Genomic DNA, 20,750 nt, shown 5'->3' on the forward strand with positions numbered 1-20,750 from the left:
TCGCCATCTTCAGTACAAGGCAGCCCAACAAAGAAAAGCAGCAACGGATAAATTGCGATTGTGGAACAAAGACGGCGATACACAAACCACAGAAAGGGACAGCAAGCGGCGAAGCAGTTTTTCCGGGGACGGCGGTCGCGTGAGTTATGAGCGATCCTATTTTCACTCGTTCCATTTTATCCTGTAAGTGAGAGTTTAGAATTGTTACAATATTTTATTTCTTGCCTCAAGTTGCAATCGAGTCGCGTCTTAAATAAAAATGGCCGAATTACAAGCGTTGAACAGAAAACGTGGCACATTAAAGTCGCGCATAACCGCGTTTAAAAATTTCTTAGCGCACACAGCACAGGATAATCCTAACGAGACTCAAGCTCTAAATGACGAAGCGCAGGAGCAATTAAAGCAGAGAGTTTCTAGAGTAAAGGATACGCTTAGTGAATTTGAAGAAATTCAGGAGGCTATCGAGAAGCTTCCTGAGGATGTAGCTGCTAATATAGAGGCTAGGGAATCCTTTGAAAACAATTATTATCAAGCATTAGCGTCGGCTAGTAAATTGCTGCGCCGAGGAACGGTGCAATTACAAACAAATGAACAGGTCGAAGTAGCGCATCAGGCAACCGTGCAAACGGATCAAGCAGGGCCGAGTCAGGTTAAAATGCAAAGTACATTGAGTCACGCGGTGCCTTCTGAGTTCATTACAAGCAACCCGGTAGGTGTGAGATTACCCGTGATAGAGCTGCCAAAATTTAAGGGAGACTTATCTGAGTGGTTAAAATTTCGAGACACGTACAAATCCTTAATTCACAATAATCCGAATATAGCTAGCGTACAAAAATTTCACTATTTGCAAGCTTTATTAGAAGGTGGGGCATTTGAAACGATAAATGAGTACGAATTCTCCGAAGACAATTATGAGGAAGCATGGCGTTCGCTTCATAACAGATATGACAATCCAAAATTGTTAATACAAAATCACATTGACTCTATATTCAAATTAAAAGCGTTGGTAAATGAATCCGCGGAGCAAATGTGAGAATTATTAGATAGCGTTACAAAGCATACACGCGCATTAAAAAAGTTGAACGAGCCTATCGAGCCATTGGGATTCGTTGCTAATATATATAATTGTTTCAAAGTTAAATGCCGCATCTGCTAGAGAGTGGGAAAAGAAAAGAGCTCTTGGTCCAGACAAACCAAAATTAAGCGATTTAACTAAATGTCTGCGAGCTCGGGCATCGCTCTTGCAAACGCTAAGTGCTCGAGATGTCAAGGAAGCAAACAAAAATAAAGCCAAACGCAGCTATCCAGAGAAGACCAAGGCTTTCCACGCAGAAAAGATAACTTGCGCATTGTGCAAGGAAGGGCACCATATTCAGGCATGTGAAGCATTTTAAAGTTAGACATCCAAAACAGAGGTAAGAAATTAAAGGCGCTCAATCTCTGTATAAATTGTCTCAGACCCGGACATTTTGCAAAGAATTGCAGTTTCGGTTCGCGCAAGGTATGCGGCGCAAAACATAATACTCTACTGCATTTTGACAGAGCTAAGGCTACCACTGATCAAAGCAATGCACAAGGTACAATCACAGCAGCAATGTGTTCAACTGGCTCCAGTGATTTGCGCAAGGAAACTAGCGTCGTTCTGTCCACAGCACTGATAGATGTATCAGGAAAAAACGGATTAAAGAAGGAAGCACGAGCCTTCCTTGATTCATGCTCACAATCAAATTTTATAACTCAAAGTCTATACAAAAAACTAAAATTGAAGCAATTCTCTGTCAACATGCAAATAGGAGTGCTTGGGCAACTTGGTCCGAATGTGAATGGACGTTGCGAGGTGGAGATCGCGTCGAAGCAAAATGGATACAGATTTAAAATTCAATGTCTAATCGTCCCTCAAATCACAGAAGATCTTATGCCAAGCTCAGCGTTTAGTTTAAAATCCATGGGGATTCCTTCGCATATCAAGCTAGCAGATCCATCATTTAATATTCCAGCACGAATTGACATGCTTATTGGCGCAGAATGGTTTGGGATCTGTTGTGTGTAGGCCAAAGCTTGACAACAAATTAGTTATGCAGAAGACCAAACTCGGCTGGGTCGTGGGAGGACCAATGGCCGCTCCAGCGCCACAACACGTGAAGTGTTATTTATCAAGCACTGCCAGTTTGGAAAAGCAATTAATCAAATTCTGGGAAATCGAAGAAATTTCGAAGAAAAGAAGCTTATCAACGGAAGAAGAGGCGTGCGAGGTACATTTTGTAGCAAACACAAAGCGCAATGAGAACGGTAGATTCATCGTCAAATTACCATTAAAACAAAAACCTTCTGTTTTAGGAGATTCAAGGAAACAGGCTGAGAGACAGAACAAGAATCTGCACAGGGAGTATTCGGCCTTTCTAAAAGAATATGAGGAATTGGGTCATATGCAAGGAATATCGGACAATAAAGAACAACCATATTCATACTACATGCCTCATCATTGCGTAATTCGCTCAGACAGCGAGACCACTAAGCTCAGAGTGGTATTTGACGCCTCAGCTTCAACATCGAGTGGCTTATCATTTAATGATTTACAAATGACTGGTCCGGTCATACAAAGTGATCTATTTTCGATTCTTCTACGATTCCGAAAGCACACATACGTGATATCGGCAGACATAGCAAAAATGTATCGGCAGGTTTTAGTGTCTCCTGAACAAAGAGCACTACAACGAATATTATGGCGAGAACGGCCGGAGCAGCAGATTAAAACATTCGAGCTGCACACTATAACTTATGGCACAACAGCAGCATCCTTCCTTGCAATTAGATGTTTGGAGCAACTGGCAATCGAGTGTGAGAGAGACAATCCTCATATTGCTAAGATTATTAAAAAAGACTTCTATGTCGATGATCTCCTGTCCGGAGGAGAAACAATACATGAAATAACTTTAGCCGCCGAGAGGATAAGCAGCGTTTTGTCTAAGGGATGTTTTGAGCTGCGCAAATGGAATTCAAACAACAGCGAATTTCGAGAAAAATTCATGGGCATAAGCAGTGAGCAATGCGAAATACAGTTGAATAAAGATAGCAACAAGCGAACGCTAGGCTTAATTTGGCGAGTCAAGGATGACATGCTAACGTATAGTGTAGATCTGCCAAGCAACAAGCGAGTTACAAAGCGCAGCATACTTTCTATAGCATCAATAATCTTTGATCCTTTAGGGCTTTTGGCACCCTGTACTATAATAGCAAAAATCCTAATTCAGAATCTATGGTTGGAAAAATTAACTTGGGATGAAAGCCTACCGTCAAGTCTGCATTGTAAATGGACGCAGTACTACAATCAACTTAAATCGCTCAACAATTTCACGATTCCAAGGCAAGCCGTAGCATCTAATAAAGTGGAAGTGCAAATACATGGATTCGCTGACGCGTCTAAAAACGCCTACGGAGCTTGTGTCTACATCCGTACCGTGGACAAAGAAACAAAAATTCACAGTAACTTATTATGCGCCAAGACTAAAGTCGCGCCCTTGAAGACTCAAACGATTCCTCGCCTGGAACTCTGTGCTGCGTTGATGCTAGCTAAATTGATTTCAACGGTTGAAGACGCTTTGGATACTAATATTGATTCTGTCACTTATTGGAGTGACTCTACTATAGTCCTGGGTTGGTTACACGCTCAGCCGAGCGGCCTTCCAGTCTTTGAATCTAATCGTGTGGCGCGCATACAAGAATTGAGTAATGGCAGAGTATGGCGTCATGTGCCCACGGATTAGAATCCTGCTGATTTACTTTCCCGCGGAGTACATCCTCAAGAATTGAGCTCGTCTGTACTTTGGTGGCACGGACCTGCCTTTTTCTAGGCGAAAGGCGAAAGGCGATTCTAGACATTGGCCTGATCGATTATCATGTGAAATAAACACTCCGTCAGCGAAACTTGTTTTGGCAGTAGCAAATTTACAGAATAGCTTCCTAGATGGGCTTCTTTTGCGTCACTCCAGTCTTTCCAAAGTAGTGAGAGTACTTGCATATTGTGTGCAATTCATAAATAAGCTGAGATCAAGAAACGAAGAAGCGGAACCATCAATTATCCAACATCGTAAAACAGCGATGATGTTTCTGATAAAACACGTGCAGAGCTCAAAATTTGGCAAGGAAATAGCAATGCTGCAGCAGGGTATCAGCCTGACGAAAATGCCAATAGCTTCATTAAACCCATTCCTTGACGAAAACGGCATCATAAGAGTGGGAGGGCGATTGGGAAATTCAGAATTCAAAAATGACAAGAGGCATCCGGTTCTCTTACCTGGAAATCACATATTCACGGAGCATTTATTTTCTGAACAGCATAAGACATTATTACATTTAGGTCCCCAATCACTTTTAGCGTCCATTTGGGAAAGATTTTGGCCTCTAAGAGGCAGAAATTTAGCTCGTAAAATCGTCAAAGCTTGTACATATTGTTTTCGCGCTAATCCTAAACCAATGCAGCATATCATGGGTCATCTCCCTTCCACGAGAGTCACAGCTACGTTTCCTTTTGAAACCACAGGCGTCAACTAGCAGAACCTTTTCAAATAAAGGATCGCAAAGGAAGAAGTTGTAAGATATCAAAATGCTACATTTGCTTATTCATTTGTTTTGCTACTAAAGCCATGCACCTTGAGCTCGTTTCAGATTTAACAGCGGAAGCATTTTTAGCAACGTTGAGGCGTTTCGTGTCGCGCAGAGGAAAACCGGCACAAATTTATTCCGACAATGGTAAAAATTTTGTTGGTGGAAACAATGCTCTCAAAGAGTTAAGTAAATTTTTGAACAAAGAAGCAAACGTCATAAATGAGGCGATGGCAGAACAGAACATTTCTTGGAATTTTATTCCAGCCTATTCGCCTCATTTCGGTGGCTTATGGGAAGCAGGAGTAAAATCCGTTAAACATCATTTAAAGAGAGTCGCTGCTAACGCATTATTAACATTCGAGGAATTTTACACTCTACTCGTTCAAATTGAAGCTATCTTAAACTCTCGTCCATTAACTCCTCTTTCCTCTGATCCAAATGATTTTTCTCCTTTAACCCCCGCTCATTTTCTCATTGGTCGGCGATTCGACTCCGTTATTGATCCGAGTTTACAACATATAAGGGAATCTCGCTTATCTATTTTGCAAAGATTGCAGCAAATTCAACAAAACTTGTGGGAGCGATGGAACAAGGAATACATATCGGAGCTTCAGCAGCGAACCAAGTGGCGATCTCCATTTCCCACCCTGTCACAAGATGCACTCGTCTTAATCAAGGAAGACAATCTTCCACCGTCTAAATGGAAATTAGGAAGAATTGAAAGCACATATGCCGGCACTGATGGCATAGCGAGTGTTGCGTCAATACGCACTTCTTCAGGCGTCATTCGTCGCACCTTCACAAAATTATGTCCGTTACCCGTGCAAGAGAAAACTGTAAGCGAAAAAACTGTGTGAAAAGACAAGGCTGTATACAATTTAAATGTAACCAGTATTTATATATTTTCAACATCACTCAAAGTGCATTAATTTGTTTTGTTTTAAAGTCTCGTATATGTTTGAGTTTATGCATTTAAAATATTTAATTTAGACATCTCTTACAAAGTCGCAACCAAAGCTATTAGCCAAAGGCAATCATTTGCGTTATAGTTCTTCTTAGAATTAAGTTCTTGTTCAAACGATTAGCAAGTTTGTCTATATACTTAATGTAATTTATACTAAGTTGTTAGTTCAAAGCTTTTATGTTATATTAAAGGCGATCCTTTAATGTGGGGGGGTATTATATTAAGTAATTATTTAAGTTGACCAGCCGGGCCCGCGCTCGAATATTGTTGACTACATGGGCCCGCGTTCTCGCACACGGCGCTACATGTATGCGCTGACAGCGCCACGCGCGTTCTTCTAGAGCAACACCAGAGAGAAAAAGTAAAGTTCCTACGAGCACATTCGCCTTCGTTTTTGTTAAAATTCATACGTGAAACCCAGCGTAATCTATAACAAGGACAATTCCGTAAATCGAACTCAAAGCCCGGAAAAAAATAAAAAATTGGGAAAATTTTGAAATCTCAATTTGTAAATTCGCTACATTTCCTCATATAGATCTACACGATCAAAATATTCTGAAAGAGATAGAGAGAGAGAGGGGAAGGAGGAAGGAATATGTAATTGGATAAGATAAGTATCTAAATATCTTAAATTTATATCTCTCATAAGAGATTCTTTCTAGATTATTATTCTTTCCAGACCAATATCTAGAACATTGTTCAAAAATGTGATTGGCAATCTTTGACAATCTTAATATTATATATTTGATAAGAGAAAAATCATAAATTTAAAAAAACTTTCGTTTAGAGAAGTTTGAGAATTCCTCAGTCTACATGTACATGCACCGGCAGGAATGGTGTCCCGATATGCTCGTGCGACGCTCACTGATGTCACACTCACACAAGCGAAGCGCGCATGTACGCGGGCCGGGTAGCGAGAGAGAAAGTGGGAGTAGAGTAGTGGGGGGCATTTCGATGTTGCATCCTTCGCGCACGGCACAAGAGCGAGAGAGAAAGCACTATAAGACATGATACCGACTTAAAGATATCCGATAGTCGTCTCTCTCGCTCGATGCTCGAACGAGAGAGTGCGAGCGAGACAGCTATATATCACGCAGGACACCGCGCTATCTCTATACGTGTCTCGTGCGCTCTAGTATCGATATACATATTTTTTTTCTTTCTTTAAGAAATGCGGCTTAACCGCGTGCACTAAAGGTCGGCATTCATTCTATTAAATTAAATAATAATTAAATTATATAAAAAGATAAAATTTAATGAAGAATAAATTCTTGACTCACGTGCGCGCTTAGCATGTGTGCGTACGACTGTTCACAGATACATACCGGGACACCATTCCTGCCGATGCGTGTACATAGAGATGACTTTTTTTTACTTAGATCTTATTATATAACCAGTTTCTCTTTTAATATGAGTAAATATTTTTTAAAATATGCAAAATCTTTGTATTTCATCTGAAATAGTGCATCACTCATAAAACCACCATTATTAAGCATATATTTTTTCCATTGTAGTTTGAAATCTTAGATAGAAATTTCAATTTGTGAGTCCACGATTAATTGCTTCTTTAACTTTTAAATAAGTTAAATCATTTCCTTGAATATTTTTATGAACAGAGATTTAAATAAGTTATTACTCATAATAAGATTTTTTACTAATTAAATCGAAATTTCCTAGATTGATGCTAACTTAGATTAAAAAAATATTACAATTTTTTTCCTTATTATGAATAATTTGTATAACTTCTAAAATAATTATTATTCTGCTTAAAAATAAATAAAAATCTTAATTTGAAACATTTTAGGGATAACACCGTTCAAAATTATGACCGCGAAATTAGCGAATAATGTCTTTTTAGATTTTGATCCGTCAGTGGAAACATAAGGAAACATAGGAAACCAATTAGATCTTAATTTATCTTTAAAAAATTCTGAACAGTTGGAATTTTGAAGCATTAAGCTCGAAGATAATAGTTAAAAAAATGAACATAAGTGATTTACTTAAATTCTCACTTAATCTTTTTCCATATGAAAAGATGCAAAATTTGATCTTAATTGTGAATAATTCTAATCCTAGATTTTCAAATATTATTTCAACTTTTGGATATTTTTTAATATATTCAATTTGTTTTGAATCAAGTATGATAAAGGAAAAATTGCGATATCGTCAGCATATTAAAGAATTGTATAGTTTATATCTTCTATGTTATCTGAACTTAATACATAGCGTACAGAATTAAACAATTAATACCCAGGTAGCAAGCACACGTCATTTTGACGTTCCAAACTGGTCATTTTTGGTCATATGTCGTCAAAATGACTGATTCGTTACATGACTTTATATTGATGTCATCTTGATATAACATTATTTTGATGTTATATTTCGGTCATGAACTGACGATTATTTTATTATTAATGTGATTAGTTAGTACATAGATCCCATAAAAAAATCTTTAAAAATTTTTTATATAACATGACTTTCGCGATCAGACTTTAACAATTTTTCTTTCGACGCATGCGTTTATCTGTGCACGACTCATGTTGCTTAACCACTCAAGTGTTCATTAAATTAGTGCACAGTGAAAACATTAGCTATATCAATTGAGTGTAATTAAAATGCCAAAATATATACATTTTTATAATACAGTTGATTGGCAAAATATATTTTTATAAAACGCAGGCAACGGAAGACATTATTTGTTGAAATTTAATATGATATTAGAAGTAAGTTTATTTATGTTTAAATAAAATAATAATAACAAATATAAAACTTGTGACCTATTGTTTTACCATATTTGTGTTTTCCGACGTTTTCAAATAAAGCAGTTTAATCGATCCGAGATTCTTCTGAAGAATAGAATGGCTGTAATTATTCAGTAATGCTCTCGAATAGGTTAATCTGCTTTATTCGACACCGCTATTAAATACATTATTATGCTAAGAAAAAGACGTCAAAATATGGTACATTTTATGACGTCAAAATGCGGTACATGTCTGGACAAGAATCTGTGACATTAAACCATCACTTTTACGTCATAAAAACGTCAACTCGTGACGTCAAGAATAGTCAGTGAATGACCAATTTGAAACGTCAAAATGACGTGTGCTTGCTACCTGTAGGCTCCCTAAAAGGTCTGTATAAGTCTGCAAGACTTCTACTACTTGAAATCTATAGCAGAGTTAGCAATTTGAAATCAAATTATATTTAACTTTGGAAAGGAATTTCAATTTAATAAAAATATCTATGCGTTTAAGATATTGTTGTAAGCTATTTTAATGTCAAAAAATAAGACAAATAGTTTTGCTTGATTTAAATGCATTAAATATGTAACACGTATATATATATATATATATGTACAAAGAATTTATTAGGGACATTTTTTCGAGCGTGCGCATACTTTGAAGACATTTCGATAATTTGGGGACTGGTTTCAAAAAATTTAAAGGTTTTTCGCATACTTTGGGGACATTTTTATTCTTGTGTCCTCCGCATATTTTGGGGTATTAAGTTTATATTTTGACTGCATAATGGCGCCAACCAATAGCATATGTCTTCAAACTATACAATAGGTATTTTTTATAGCATATGTCCTCAAACTGTACATTAATTATTTTTTATTTATATAATAGATGTGATTAAATGAATTTTATTTAACATAAAAGAGAAACTTTATTAAGTAATTAATGAAAACTAATTTTAATATTATTACTGATTCAAAATGCAAAAAAGACTCTTCGTGTATATATATAATTCTTTTAGAACTATTCGAAACATACAGAGTATCTTATAAAGATTATACCAACGCTCGTAAGCACAGTAGAAAGCAGTAAACTGAATATAATGTCCTATTGCAACATTTATAATAATTAATGAAATATTAATTAAAAAGAATTGGTGAATAAATGCGTGTTTCGCGCAACTAGATCAGATGTGCATGTTTCGCGCAACTATCATAGATAAGATATGCGTTTTAAGCCAGCGGTAGCAATCACACAACAAAAGAAATCAGTATTAAAACTGTTTGAAACACATACCTGAAAAATATTGGAATAAAAAGTTCATTTTGGAACATACTTTTAAGGCATATTTTATATCTGAAAATAAACATTTTATCATTATCTCTATGTTTTTCAGGCATATTTCAAACGGTTTTAGTACTAATTTCTTATGTTAAATGTATCTTTTAAGTCCATTTAAAAGAAAAATTAAATATGGTGAATTCTTAATTGAAATTTATAAAACTTTAATTTCATAATTAAATATAATTTTTTATAATTAAATATATTATTTTAAAAGTACTTTAAAAATTTAATTATCAAAAAATCATAAAAAGTTTGCATTATTATTTTTTATAAAGAATCATCTTTAAAAAATTCATTACATGTTAGCGTACAGTTTTAACTATATTTTCTGAGTAAATATTACATACTCAGTATTCTTTTAGAATAGACTGTTGTAGTTATTCTGTTAATTACGATCTTTTTCATATATATGTATATTTATATATACATTATCTGTTCTAAAAGAATGTTAAGTATGTATATTTATTTAGAACATATATTTCAAAACTCTACGCTGATATATAATGTATTCCATAAAGACGGTTATTTATAAAAAAAATAAAACAAATTTTATTTAATGATTTTCAGATATATTTATATTTATATATATTTGTAAGGGAATATATTTAATTATAAAAAATTGCCTCTTAAAGTTTTATGAACTTCAATTAAGAAAATTCACAATATATAATTTCTCTTTTAGTTGGACTCAAAAAATACGTTCAACATAAGAAATTAGTACTAAAACGATTTGAAATATATCTGAAACACATTGAGATGTTTATTTTGGAATATAAAATATGCCTCAAAAGTATTGAGGTAGTATTTTTAATTTAAAGATATATTTATATATTTCAATCAGTTGTATAATTTCTAAGACAGTTCTCTACAAATATCTTTGTTTCAAAATTTCCAGCGGCTTAATACGTCCTAAAGATCATATAACAACTGACTTTCTCATATCGCGCATACCACACGATTATAGTCGCGCAAATGAATCGATTTTTTAAAATTAGTTTCTTATCAATTATTTCGAAAATTAGAAAACATAGTATTTTTCTACATGATTCAATCTATTCACATAGAGGAGGTAATTCAGTTAACTGGACATTCTATTGTACAAGGTGCCTGACATAAGTTGTACACCGAAAATATACAAATAGACCTTATTAAACTGAACTAAAAAGACCTATACCATTTTGCAAATAACATAAAATTTCGAGATATTGGTTAAAGGTCTCCAAAACACGATAGCGGCTTACGGCGTTTCGCGTGATACGTTTGTGAGATCTCTTCTTACAGCTTCGCTGCGCGCCTAGTATCAGGTTACAATATTACGGCTTTCGTCGCCACGCGCTTGTACTTTGCCTAATCTTTTTTAATAAATAACTCGAAATTTTACATGGATGTTTGCAAAATGACATAGGATTTTTTAGTTTAGTTCCAGAAACGAGTTCTACTTGTATATTTTCGGTGGAACACTTTATGTCATATACAAATGAACATGTTTTCAAATATTCTCTCTTTTATATTTACGCATCTTACAAACATTATATTGGAAATTTTGTTTATTAGAGTAATGAATAAAAAATATTATCAATTTTGTAGTGTTTGTATACTTTGAGACAGACATTGGTTGGAAAATGTCTTTAAATTATACAATCGATACACGGAAATGTCCTCAAATTCAACATTTCATCTTAATACACTTTTGAAGCATATTTTATGTCTAAATAAACATTTTATCTCGATGTTTTTTAGGTATATATTTAGAAAAGACAATTGTAGTTAAATCCCAATTGTGGAATTTTTCATGTAATCATCATAATATTAAAAAATGTCTTCTAAATATGTACTTGAACAATTGATAAACCAGCTTTATGGTTTTCTATAGATTTTTATATATTTTTATAGGTGAAATGTTTAATATGAGGACATTTCCGTCAGGTATGTCGTTTGTATAATTTGAGGACAATTTCCAATTACACAATGCCTTTATTCAAAAAATCTCAAAGCATACAATGAATACATAATTGCTAATATTTTTTCATTTTTTTTGGTCTATAAACAAAATTTCCAATTGCATGTTATTTGTGAGTTTTTATAGCACTAATTAAATAAATACAAATGAGATGTCCCAAAAAATGCTTTGTGCATATATGTATACCATATGTATATATACAGGCTGTCGCAGACCACCCGTATCAGCCGAATATCTCAAAAACTGAGCACGGCAGACAAAAATATTTCAGACAAAAGTTGTAAGGTTTCAAGTAACGCATTACATGGCATTACATGGCGATATCAGTATGACCTTGAAGAGTGTTGTCAAGGTCACGTAAAGGTCACCTTGAATTCTGTAAATGGAAATCCCACTTTTTTATTGCATATTCTTGTAGCTTATCTCGAGAGCTTTCCAAAGCACTATAATAAAATATTTTTCTCTTAAGTACTCTTCGAGTTATGAGGCTTGGAATCATTTCTTAATTTTACATAAACCATAAAATATCTAGCAAGATATTCATTTTTCGATTATCTTACCTTAGTACTTTTATATACAAAATAATGAGAGGAATCGATTGGTGTAAAGAAAACACATAGTTGTTTTTGAGAAAAAATATGTAATTTGCAATTAACAATTCCATATTTTTTCTTAAAAACAACTGTATGTTTTCTTTACACCAATTGAGTACTCTCATTATTTTGTACATAAAAATATTAAGGTAAGATAATCGAAAAATGAATATTTTACAAAATATTTTACGGTTTATGTAAAATTAAGAAATGATTTCAAGCCTCATAACTCGGAAAGTACTTAATGAAAACTAACTTAATTATAGTGTTTTGAAAAGCTCTCGAGATAAGCTACAAGAATATGCAAAAGCATATAGTGTGTCCCATTTAAAAAGTTGGAGGTGACCTTCACATAACCTTGACAACGCTATTCGAGGTCATAATAATGTTGCTGTGTAATGCGCCACATAAAACCCTATAACTTTTGTATGAAACATTTTTTTTTTAAATGCGTATTTTTCGAAATATTAAGGGGTTTCCACACTTTTGCTAAACCCTGTATAATAATTTTGTTGTGCATAAAGTTATTCATGTTCTTAAACAAATCCTGTTATTGCGCGAGAGTAACGAACGCTGCGAAGACGCAACAATATACATGATTTATCTCTACGAAGTCGCACTGAAAATTAGAGATAATATGATAGTACTCGCTCCACAATTTATACGATTACAGATATAATACATATACATTACAGATAGAATACATATAATACATATTAATTGCTATTAATATATATTAATTTCTCAAAGATTTTACATATGCATGAAACTAAGGATTGGTTTCATTTTTTCTTTATTTGCTTTTGAAATAAAACATACTAGGATTCTTCTCTATTCCAAAGGAAAAATCTTAGATTTTAATTGTTCAGAATATCAAAAAATAAAACCTGACTTGATTGAGGAAGTGAGGAAAAGATTTTATAGTCAATCCATCGATATTTGGATTGGATTAATCTTTAGATTATTATATTATTTAACAAATTCTAATTCATATATACGGAAAGAAAGTATTTAGAAAAAGAGCGAATGATTAAATATCTAGAATCGAAGGTTCATTCATATCAGAAAGGAGCTTTATAATGGGTATAATTCCAAGAGTTTCTTAAGTTTCTTATGTTTTGTTCGTTTAGTTTTTTCTGGATATTGTATTGTAGCTTTTGTTTCATAATTCCATCTTTGAAACTATTGATATTTTATAATTTAATAGAATTGGTGTATTTTCTTAACCGTTAGCAGAAAATACGAGATGAGTTTTTCTTAATTTATCTTACTGATCTGAGCGAATTTTTGTTTTACATTTTTCAGAGAATTAAAATAAAAAACAATTAAAAAGAAAATTAATTTTTCTTTAAAACTGATTAGTTATGCACACAGCATGATTTTTTCTTAGTCTTGTAAGTATAAATAAATCTTAATTTGAAATATAATTGATTTATTTCTTTAATCCTAATAATCTTTTACCCTCTTAAAAAGTATAAATGAGAAAAACATCGATATTTCGCCTACGCTTCTTCAAGAGGCAAGGAATTAAAAAGAATTTATTAAAATTAAATTTTATTAGCCGCGAAATTTAAAATTTATGTTTCATATAAGAATCTTATTAATCTCTTAATTTTTAGTTCGTGCTGGCTAATAAATAACGTTATTATTAATAAAAAAATATTATTATATTAATATTTATAAACAAAATGTGAGAAGTTTCGAAATATGGGGTCTGAATAGCTTAATGAAAAGCAACCGCTTGCGAAAAATTCAGTTCAACTTTTTTAAAGTTTATAAAAATTATCGCGTTTGAAATTATTGGAAAGTAATTAAGGCTTTTTCTTAATTAATTCATTGTTTCATCATGGGCAGCGAGGAAGAAATTTTTGAAAGAGTTTGGTATGGTTTTCTCAGAGCATCATTTATTTAGAATAATGTTCTTGATTAAGCTCAGAATAATATACATATATCCATTAAGTCTAGAAATATCAGGAAAATGTTTTTGGAAAATTGATCATTAAATAAAGATTTTTCTATATTTCTCTGGAAAAAAGAACAATCTGTTTATTAGAATACTACACTTTAAAATTCTATTAAATAATAAATATAGAATACACACTGAAAAAAGTGTGTTATTATGATAGGGAAATGGTCATTGCTGCACATATCTACACTGGCTGATCATTAAATCCATATTCATACAAGAATTAGAAAAGGTTAAGTCTATACATGAATCTGAATCAATATTTACCAATTTGCAGAACGTAGGTTACCCGAGCTTACACAGACCAGGTTAGAATCAAGAGGATCTTCCAAGAGACTATTTCCTATCGGACAATTTTTAGAACCTCTCCCACTTCGGTGGTGGACATTAAAGTCACTTCCAATAATAATCTTATTCTGGAATTGATCAAAGAAAGATCTCCAATCTGCAGTTCCGATTCTCGGCCCAGCAGGAGCCCTGTAACAAGAAACAATAGTAATTCTGCCAGAAATAAAGAAAACGTCTATAGCACACAATCATATGTGGCCGTTGCAATCATACATTTGTTTAATTTCTGTTCAAGTTGATCACCATGAGATTGCAATGACACCTACGATTAGAATCCACTTGGTTAATATAAGGTCTAGATATTCTCACTTATTTTATATTGCAGTCTTGTAATTGCGTGACATACATTTTGTATAATAAAATATCATGTGTATATTAAAGAAGAACTAAATTAATTCCTATATAAAGCTTTTTTTATCAATTTCAAAATATTTTATTCCAGACTTAATTAAAATTACTAACTACCTCTTCAGCGCGCGCGGCTTATCTAATCTTTTCTAGTTATTTCAAAATCTTTAATAATTGACGAGACTTTAACATATAAATATAATTCTGAAATAATAACAATCGCATTCAATTTGCTTAGATACTTTAGAAAGTTTTAACGGTTTATGAGGGAAAATCTTAAAATTCTTATAATCCTATACTATAGTTTTTTCCTTATTAAAGGAGACATTAATTGATAAATATTTAATTTGGAGATATTTTTATCCAATCCGATTTACCTGAGAATTGGTAAAGAATTTTTGGCTTTTCTTTCGAAAACAACCATACTTCGATTTAGGTCAAATTTTATAAATAGGTTCTTTTTGGATAAAAAAAAGCATACAGAAATTTTTAGCGACTCAAAAATTAAGATACTTTTTTAAACATTTTTTCGTAGAAATGAATATTACTTTTATAATAGATAACCTAACCTAACCTAACCTATTCCAAATGACTCTATTGATCTTGATGTTAAATTTAATTTCTAAGGTGGTCAAGGTCATTGATCTATATACTTTTTATATACTACCTAATTATGCAGTGATCGTGTTTCGTTGAAAAATTATGAGAAACTATGAGAAATGAAAATTATAAGAAGTAGTGACTCATAATGAGTAGTATGTAATTTTTTAACTCGAACCTATTTCTGATTTTAAATCGAAATTAGGTTTGAATTAGATTAATCTTTCAAGAAGCGGATACAGAAGTTCCTTCCCCGTCCACGCGTTTAATTTATAATATTTTGATCTTGAATGATTTTGAAAACATTACGCGCAGTTAAAAAGTCATTGGATTAGAAAATTACATACTATTATTATATTTTCCTTGTTAACAATTTTTTAATAAACATCGAACGTCCAGTTAAAACTTTTACTTAGGATAATAACCTAAGTAAAAGTTTTAATCGGACGTTCGATATTTATTAATAAATTATAATGACTTTGATAACATATATCAAAATCATTGAATTCAGAAAATTTTTATTTATCATTTTTACATTTTGCAAACTTCAATTCTTTATAACTTCTCAATAAAACATGATCGCTGTATAATTTTGCATCAGCATGATTCAGAACGATGACTTTAATACCATATATTAAAATTGTAACGGCAAAGACCGTTACTATGACAATCGACCGACCGACCACCCGATCCATTAAGATTAAGGAGATCGTGCGAGCCGAACAACCGCTTGCTCAAAACGACCAGCGCTGAGCGCCATTGCTTAAGACACCTTTGTTAAGCCGCGGATTGAGAATCACGGCCTACCCCATTTCGACGTGCATGACCGCGTGGGGGTATCCAGCCGGCCTCTCCGGCAGACCAGCACTTATTCCTGTCTCGATCCTCGGGACGTTCGGAGCCTCAAGGCGCACTCTGAGTGTTTCGAGCTACCGGCTCCTAGTTCTGTTCTCGCTGGCTGGTCCAGAACACGGGCGCTCCCATGTTGGGTTGTACGCATCCGACGGCCAGTATCCCGATGTATACGCTCCCGTGTGCACTACCAGCCTTCCGGTCCAGGGAACGGGTGCTCCCGTCCTCGCATTCGGCGTCTAGGTCCATTCGTCTCACTCCTAAACCGAGTCCTTGACAACGATCAAACAGTCGTTTTCATGGGTCCTGACCGAAACAGCCGTTTTCACGGCTCCTGACCAAACAGCCGTTTCCACGGCTCCTGAGCGAACAGCCGTTTCCACGGCTCCTGAGCGAACAGTCATTTTCACGACTTCGCCAGTTCGCTGTTTCCGCAACTCCCGACCGATAGCCGTTCTCACATCTTTCGACGACCTGAGCTTTCTAGTCGATCTAGCCGAACTCTGACTCTCGTCCGTATATGGTTGTACGCGACCACCGTGTATATAGTTTGTTTCGCGTCCGTGTCCGATTGTACGCGATCATCGTTTATAACAAGCCTGTCTGTAAGTAGATTAAGATCTGCGTCTGTGTCTGGTTGTACGTGATCACTGTGTATATAATTTGTTTCGCGTCCGTGCCTGATTGTACGCAGTCACTATTTATAACAAGCCTGTCTGTAAGTTAGATTAAGATCCGCGTCCGTGCCTGATTGTACCCGACCACCGTATATATGGCGTCAGAAATCGCGTCTGCGTTCTGAATATACGTAACTGTCCCAAGACACAATCATTGTAACACAGAGAAATAAAGAAGCTGTTATTCCTATGTCACGGAGGTAAAGGAGAGGACATAAGGCTGCGGGGGTGAAGCACTGGTGGGGAGGGGGATTCGATCGTCGGCCATGTTTTTATGGGCCACTCGTGCTGCTATCTATCAGTATTTAGCTGTATTATCTGTGTATTTTGATAATGCAGAGACATTTATTATATAATATAAGAACAAGAACACATACAATAATATATATAATAATATAAGAAACAAATAAATATAAGAAATAATATGTACATATATAATTTACTGTCCTTTAAATAATATTAACTTATTGAAAAGATGCCTTTGACTAACACCAGTATTTGTTTGCTTTGCAATATAAAAATAACGAATATTAATATATTTAATAATAATGCTTTTTGTTAATTGCGTTTTGTGACATGTTAAAAAACTTTGATCGTTACAATGATCTTTCAAATCTTCAAATATAATTTGTCTATGTAAATTTAAAAGCACACTTTTAGTTACATTATGCAAAGTATACTTTGAGTTAAGTATAACATTAGGTTTTTCTTTCATAATAAATTTTATAATTTTTTCAGTTTCAAGACATATTTTTATTACGCTTAAAGATGGATATATTAAACTGCCACGATCTGTAATTTCTATTAATCTTCCTGTTTTTGTATTATTAATCAAGGCATTTGTACATAGGTCACACATAATACTTTTATTTAAACGCCGAACAATAAATCCAGCGATATAAGTTATAACTTCTGTAGCATATTCAGTTAAATAAGTAGTATGTGATAAAGCTATAACATATGGGTGATCATGATCAAAAGCAAAATTATTTATATAGTTTTCATTATTAATTTCATAATCGTCTATCATACGCGCAATTGTGGAAGTTCTATTTATTATTTCGTCTGGTTTAAAGGCAGAAGTTGCATTTAATATAGGTATATCATCCAGAGCTATACAATTTCCCGTTGTGGCACCTTTAATTTCTGCTCTAATCAATAATCTTTTAAATGCTGCTTTAAATTGGGTAGCAGTCGGATTATTATTTTGACGTCCAAAAGCTCGAATGCAGCCAAAGAATATTTCCAGATGATCTTGACTGATTTGATACAAAGGTATATATGGTACAATTTGTTCCGTTTGGCATATATCTTGGTATAACAATTTTAAACTTTCGATATTAATTATGAAACCGAGAAATCCCGTTTTACGATTAGAATGTATTAACAATTGCCCATTTTCAAGTTTTAAATTCGACAAATATTCTTTGCATTCATCTAGTTTGCTAAAAATCAGTTCGTAATTATCCGGATTTATTGGACGTTTATAAAATTTTTGTCGCAAATTTCGAGAATTAAATATATCAAATAAATTGTTGATCATCTGCAGAAATTCCTCTGTTGCTTCAGATTGCGCAAATGCATCTACATTTAACACACTTCTGCATGTTTTAAGTGCACTCGCAACAGATAAACTAAATATTTGGGCTGCTAAGCGAACATTCATCTTTTTTTTGTGATATTCTATATGTCCGATTCGTACTTTGTTAGCCATATGTAAGCCTTCGTTTTCTTGCATTTTATGCAGAGATACGATATATTTCCATAATATATTTTCGTCATTCTTATTTATAATATTTTTTTTATCTGCAAAAGTGTTCCGTATCAATTTTAACATGTGGCACGGATCAAGGAATACATATATTTTTGTTTTGGAGATAGGATGTTCAAACCATGTCTGTAAATTATTAGGATTTAAGTTGCATTGTAAAAGACGTATCATACTTAAATTACATGCTGCACCATCAAACGTTAAAGTTTTTATATGTATTCCGCAATCATGTAACATTGACAAGCATTGATTTACTAAATTAGCTTTTTGTTCACCGTTTATGCCATTAATTAAAAAATAACCAACTGGTATTTTCCATAATTCATTAATGCCGACAATTAAAAATACTAACGCTTCTTTTGCAATACTGCACTCATCACTCGCAATGTTATTGCCTACATCACAATAACCGGAAAACTTTTTTCCATCATATTCAATATGTTGTCTTATTGCCATTTCGTCTAACATAAGAACACCAAGTAATGTATGATTTGAATTTTTTACACATTCTTTAATATATGCTAAGGCTTCCTGATTAAAACCAGGTTCACCATCTACACAACAATACCATTTGCTTAAAGTTCTTGGATGCGGAAGGCATGAATCAAAAGTTTCTCTAACGTACGAATACGCTCGTGGTGAATAGTAATGCAACGTTATGGCAAAAGTTCGTAATGCAGGTGAAAACTTGCGAGTGAGTGGCATTCCTTTTGATTTATAAATTACTCGTTTAATTAAATTTGCATTTCCTGCTGCAATACCTTTTAAATTATAAAATTCTTCTTCTTGCAAAAAATTTTTTTCCTTCAAATGTGCAAAGATGGTTGTCATTTTTGCTACCTTTTTTTCCAAACGTCTTGTTCTCTGTTTTAAAACTTTTATTTTCGATTGGTAGTGTGTTTTCGTTCTCTTTAAATCTTCTCTTAATTTTACCTTTTCCGGTGAGTTATGAATTCTGCGAGGAGATACTGCAGTACCTTTACAAACTTTGAAAGATTGTGCTAAGAAAAATAAAAAAATTTATTGTATATATTGTATAACGCATATAAACAGAAAATATTCTTTTCTATTGCATGTCATATCTAGAAAAAACTTACGTGTTTGAGTACTTTTTTCTGCCATATTTTTAGTAACTGTTTTTTCAGGTATAGATAATATTGACTGTAAATAATACCCATTAAAGCTTTAAAAGCTATTTATCTTACAAGCAAACAAAGCTAGCAAAAAAAATTATCTTAGAAAAAAATAATTTATATTATATATAATATATATATATATATATATATATATATATATATATATATAGAAGACAAATTAAAGCATAGTTTTAGGCTTATTTAATATTTTCTGTATTCTAAATTAAGGAAGACATTTTACTGTTTTTATTTAATTTCCTCAGCCTATATGTTTACCTGTGTAACATCAACAATGTCCTGTTCTGTTATTTTTGTCTGATCAACAATCTGATCCATAAGTACAGGCATCATAGAATCTATTTTACTTTTCTTAAGTGGTCTGCTATCATCGTCTGTCTCTAATTTTCTGGTGCATTGTTTCTTGCACAATGTTGATGTTGATGCTTCTTCTAACTACAAATATTAACATGCAACGTTTTTGTAATACATTTTTTTACGTTTAATAAATAATTAATTAATCTAATTTTTAAAAGTTTTACAAAAGGAATTGCATCTTCTTTTAAACATATGCGTGTTTCAAAAGATCCATAGAAATCTTCTTTTTGGAAATGCAACGAACATAATGTTGAATTTTGTGTTATGCAAGCTTCTGTTATATTTATAGCTGTACACCAAGCTTTTCTTTTTATTTCATTTTTGGGAAAACTATAAACATTTTCTCTAGATTATATTTTATCCTATATTTTTTAAGTATATTCCGGTAAACATCTTTTTATATATCATTTTATATATATACAATAAGCTATTATATAATTATATCATTTTAATAAATGATTTTTACATATAAT

General features: G+C 33.1%; 2 protein-coding genes across 12 annotated transcripts in view; one reads left to right on the forward strand and one right to left on the reverse strand.

Moving 5' to 3' along the window:
• Magu (SPARC related modular calcium binding-like protein magu) overlaps window positions 1–20,750 on the reverse strand; it is a 345,184-nt gene that overhangs the window by 182,215 nt on the left and 142,219 nt on the right. For 3 of the 11 annotated variants that reach the window (XM_083092352.1, XM_083092353.1, XM_083092354.1), the window contains 4 exons: window positions 20,179–20,355; window positions 19,864–19,927; window positions 19,528–19,767; window positions 17,367–18,801 (listed from right to left, as the gene is read on the reverse strand). The exons of 6 other annotated variants lie outside the window; for them this stretch is intronic. In XM_083092352.1, the coding sequence (XP_082948478.1) occupies window positions 17,435–18,801; window positions 19,528–19,767; window positions 19,864–19,927; window positions 20,179–20,355 (1,848 nt within the window). In that variant the 3' untranslated portion in view covers window positions 17,367–17,434. Of the gene's footprint in view, window positions 1–17,365; window positions 18,802–19,527; window positions 19,768–19,863; window positions 19,928–20,178; window positions 20,356–20,441; window positions 20,608–20,750 lie in introns of those variants that run through there. 2 more of the 11 variants (XM_083092351.1, XM_083092355.1) reach the window with 2 other exon arrangements.
• On the forward strand, window positions 260–3,776 carry LOC145966293 (uncharacterized). Its single transcript, XM_083090290.1, has 4 exons — window positions 260–1,029; window positions 1,459–2,028; window positions 2,074–2,252; window positions 2,338–3,776. The coding sequence occupies exons 1-4, from the start codon at window positions 260–262 to the stop codon at window positions 3,762–3,764; spliced, it is 2,946 nt and encodes a 981-aa protein (XP_082946416.1). The 3' UTR covers window positions 3,765–3,776.

This window comes from Camponotus vicinus, unplaced genomic scaffold (genome assembly GCF_025532165.1).
Source record: "Camponotus vicinus isolate PSW18456_S1 unplaced genomic scaffold, iyCamVici1.0 SCAF_2, whole genome shotgun sequence".
NCBI lineage: Eukaryota > Metazoa > Arthropoda > Insecta > Hymenoptera > Formicidae > Camponotus > Camponotus vicinus.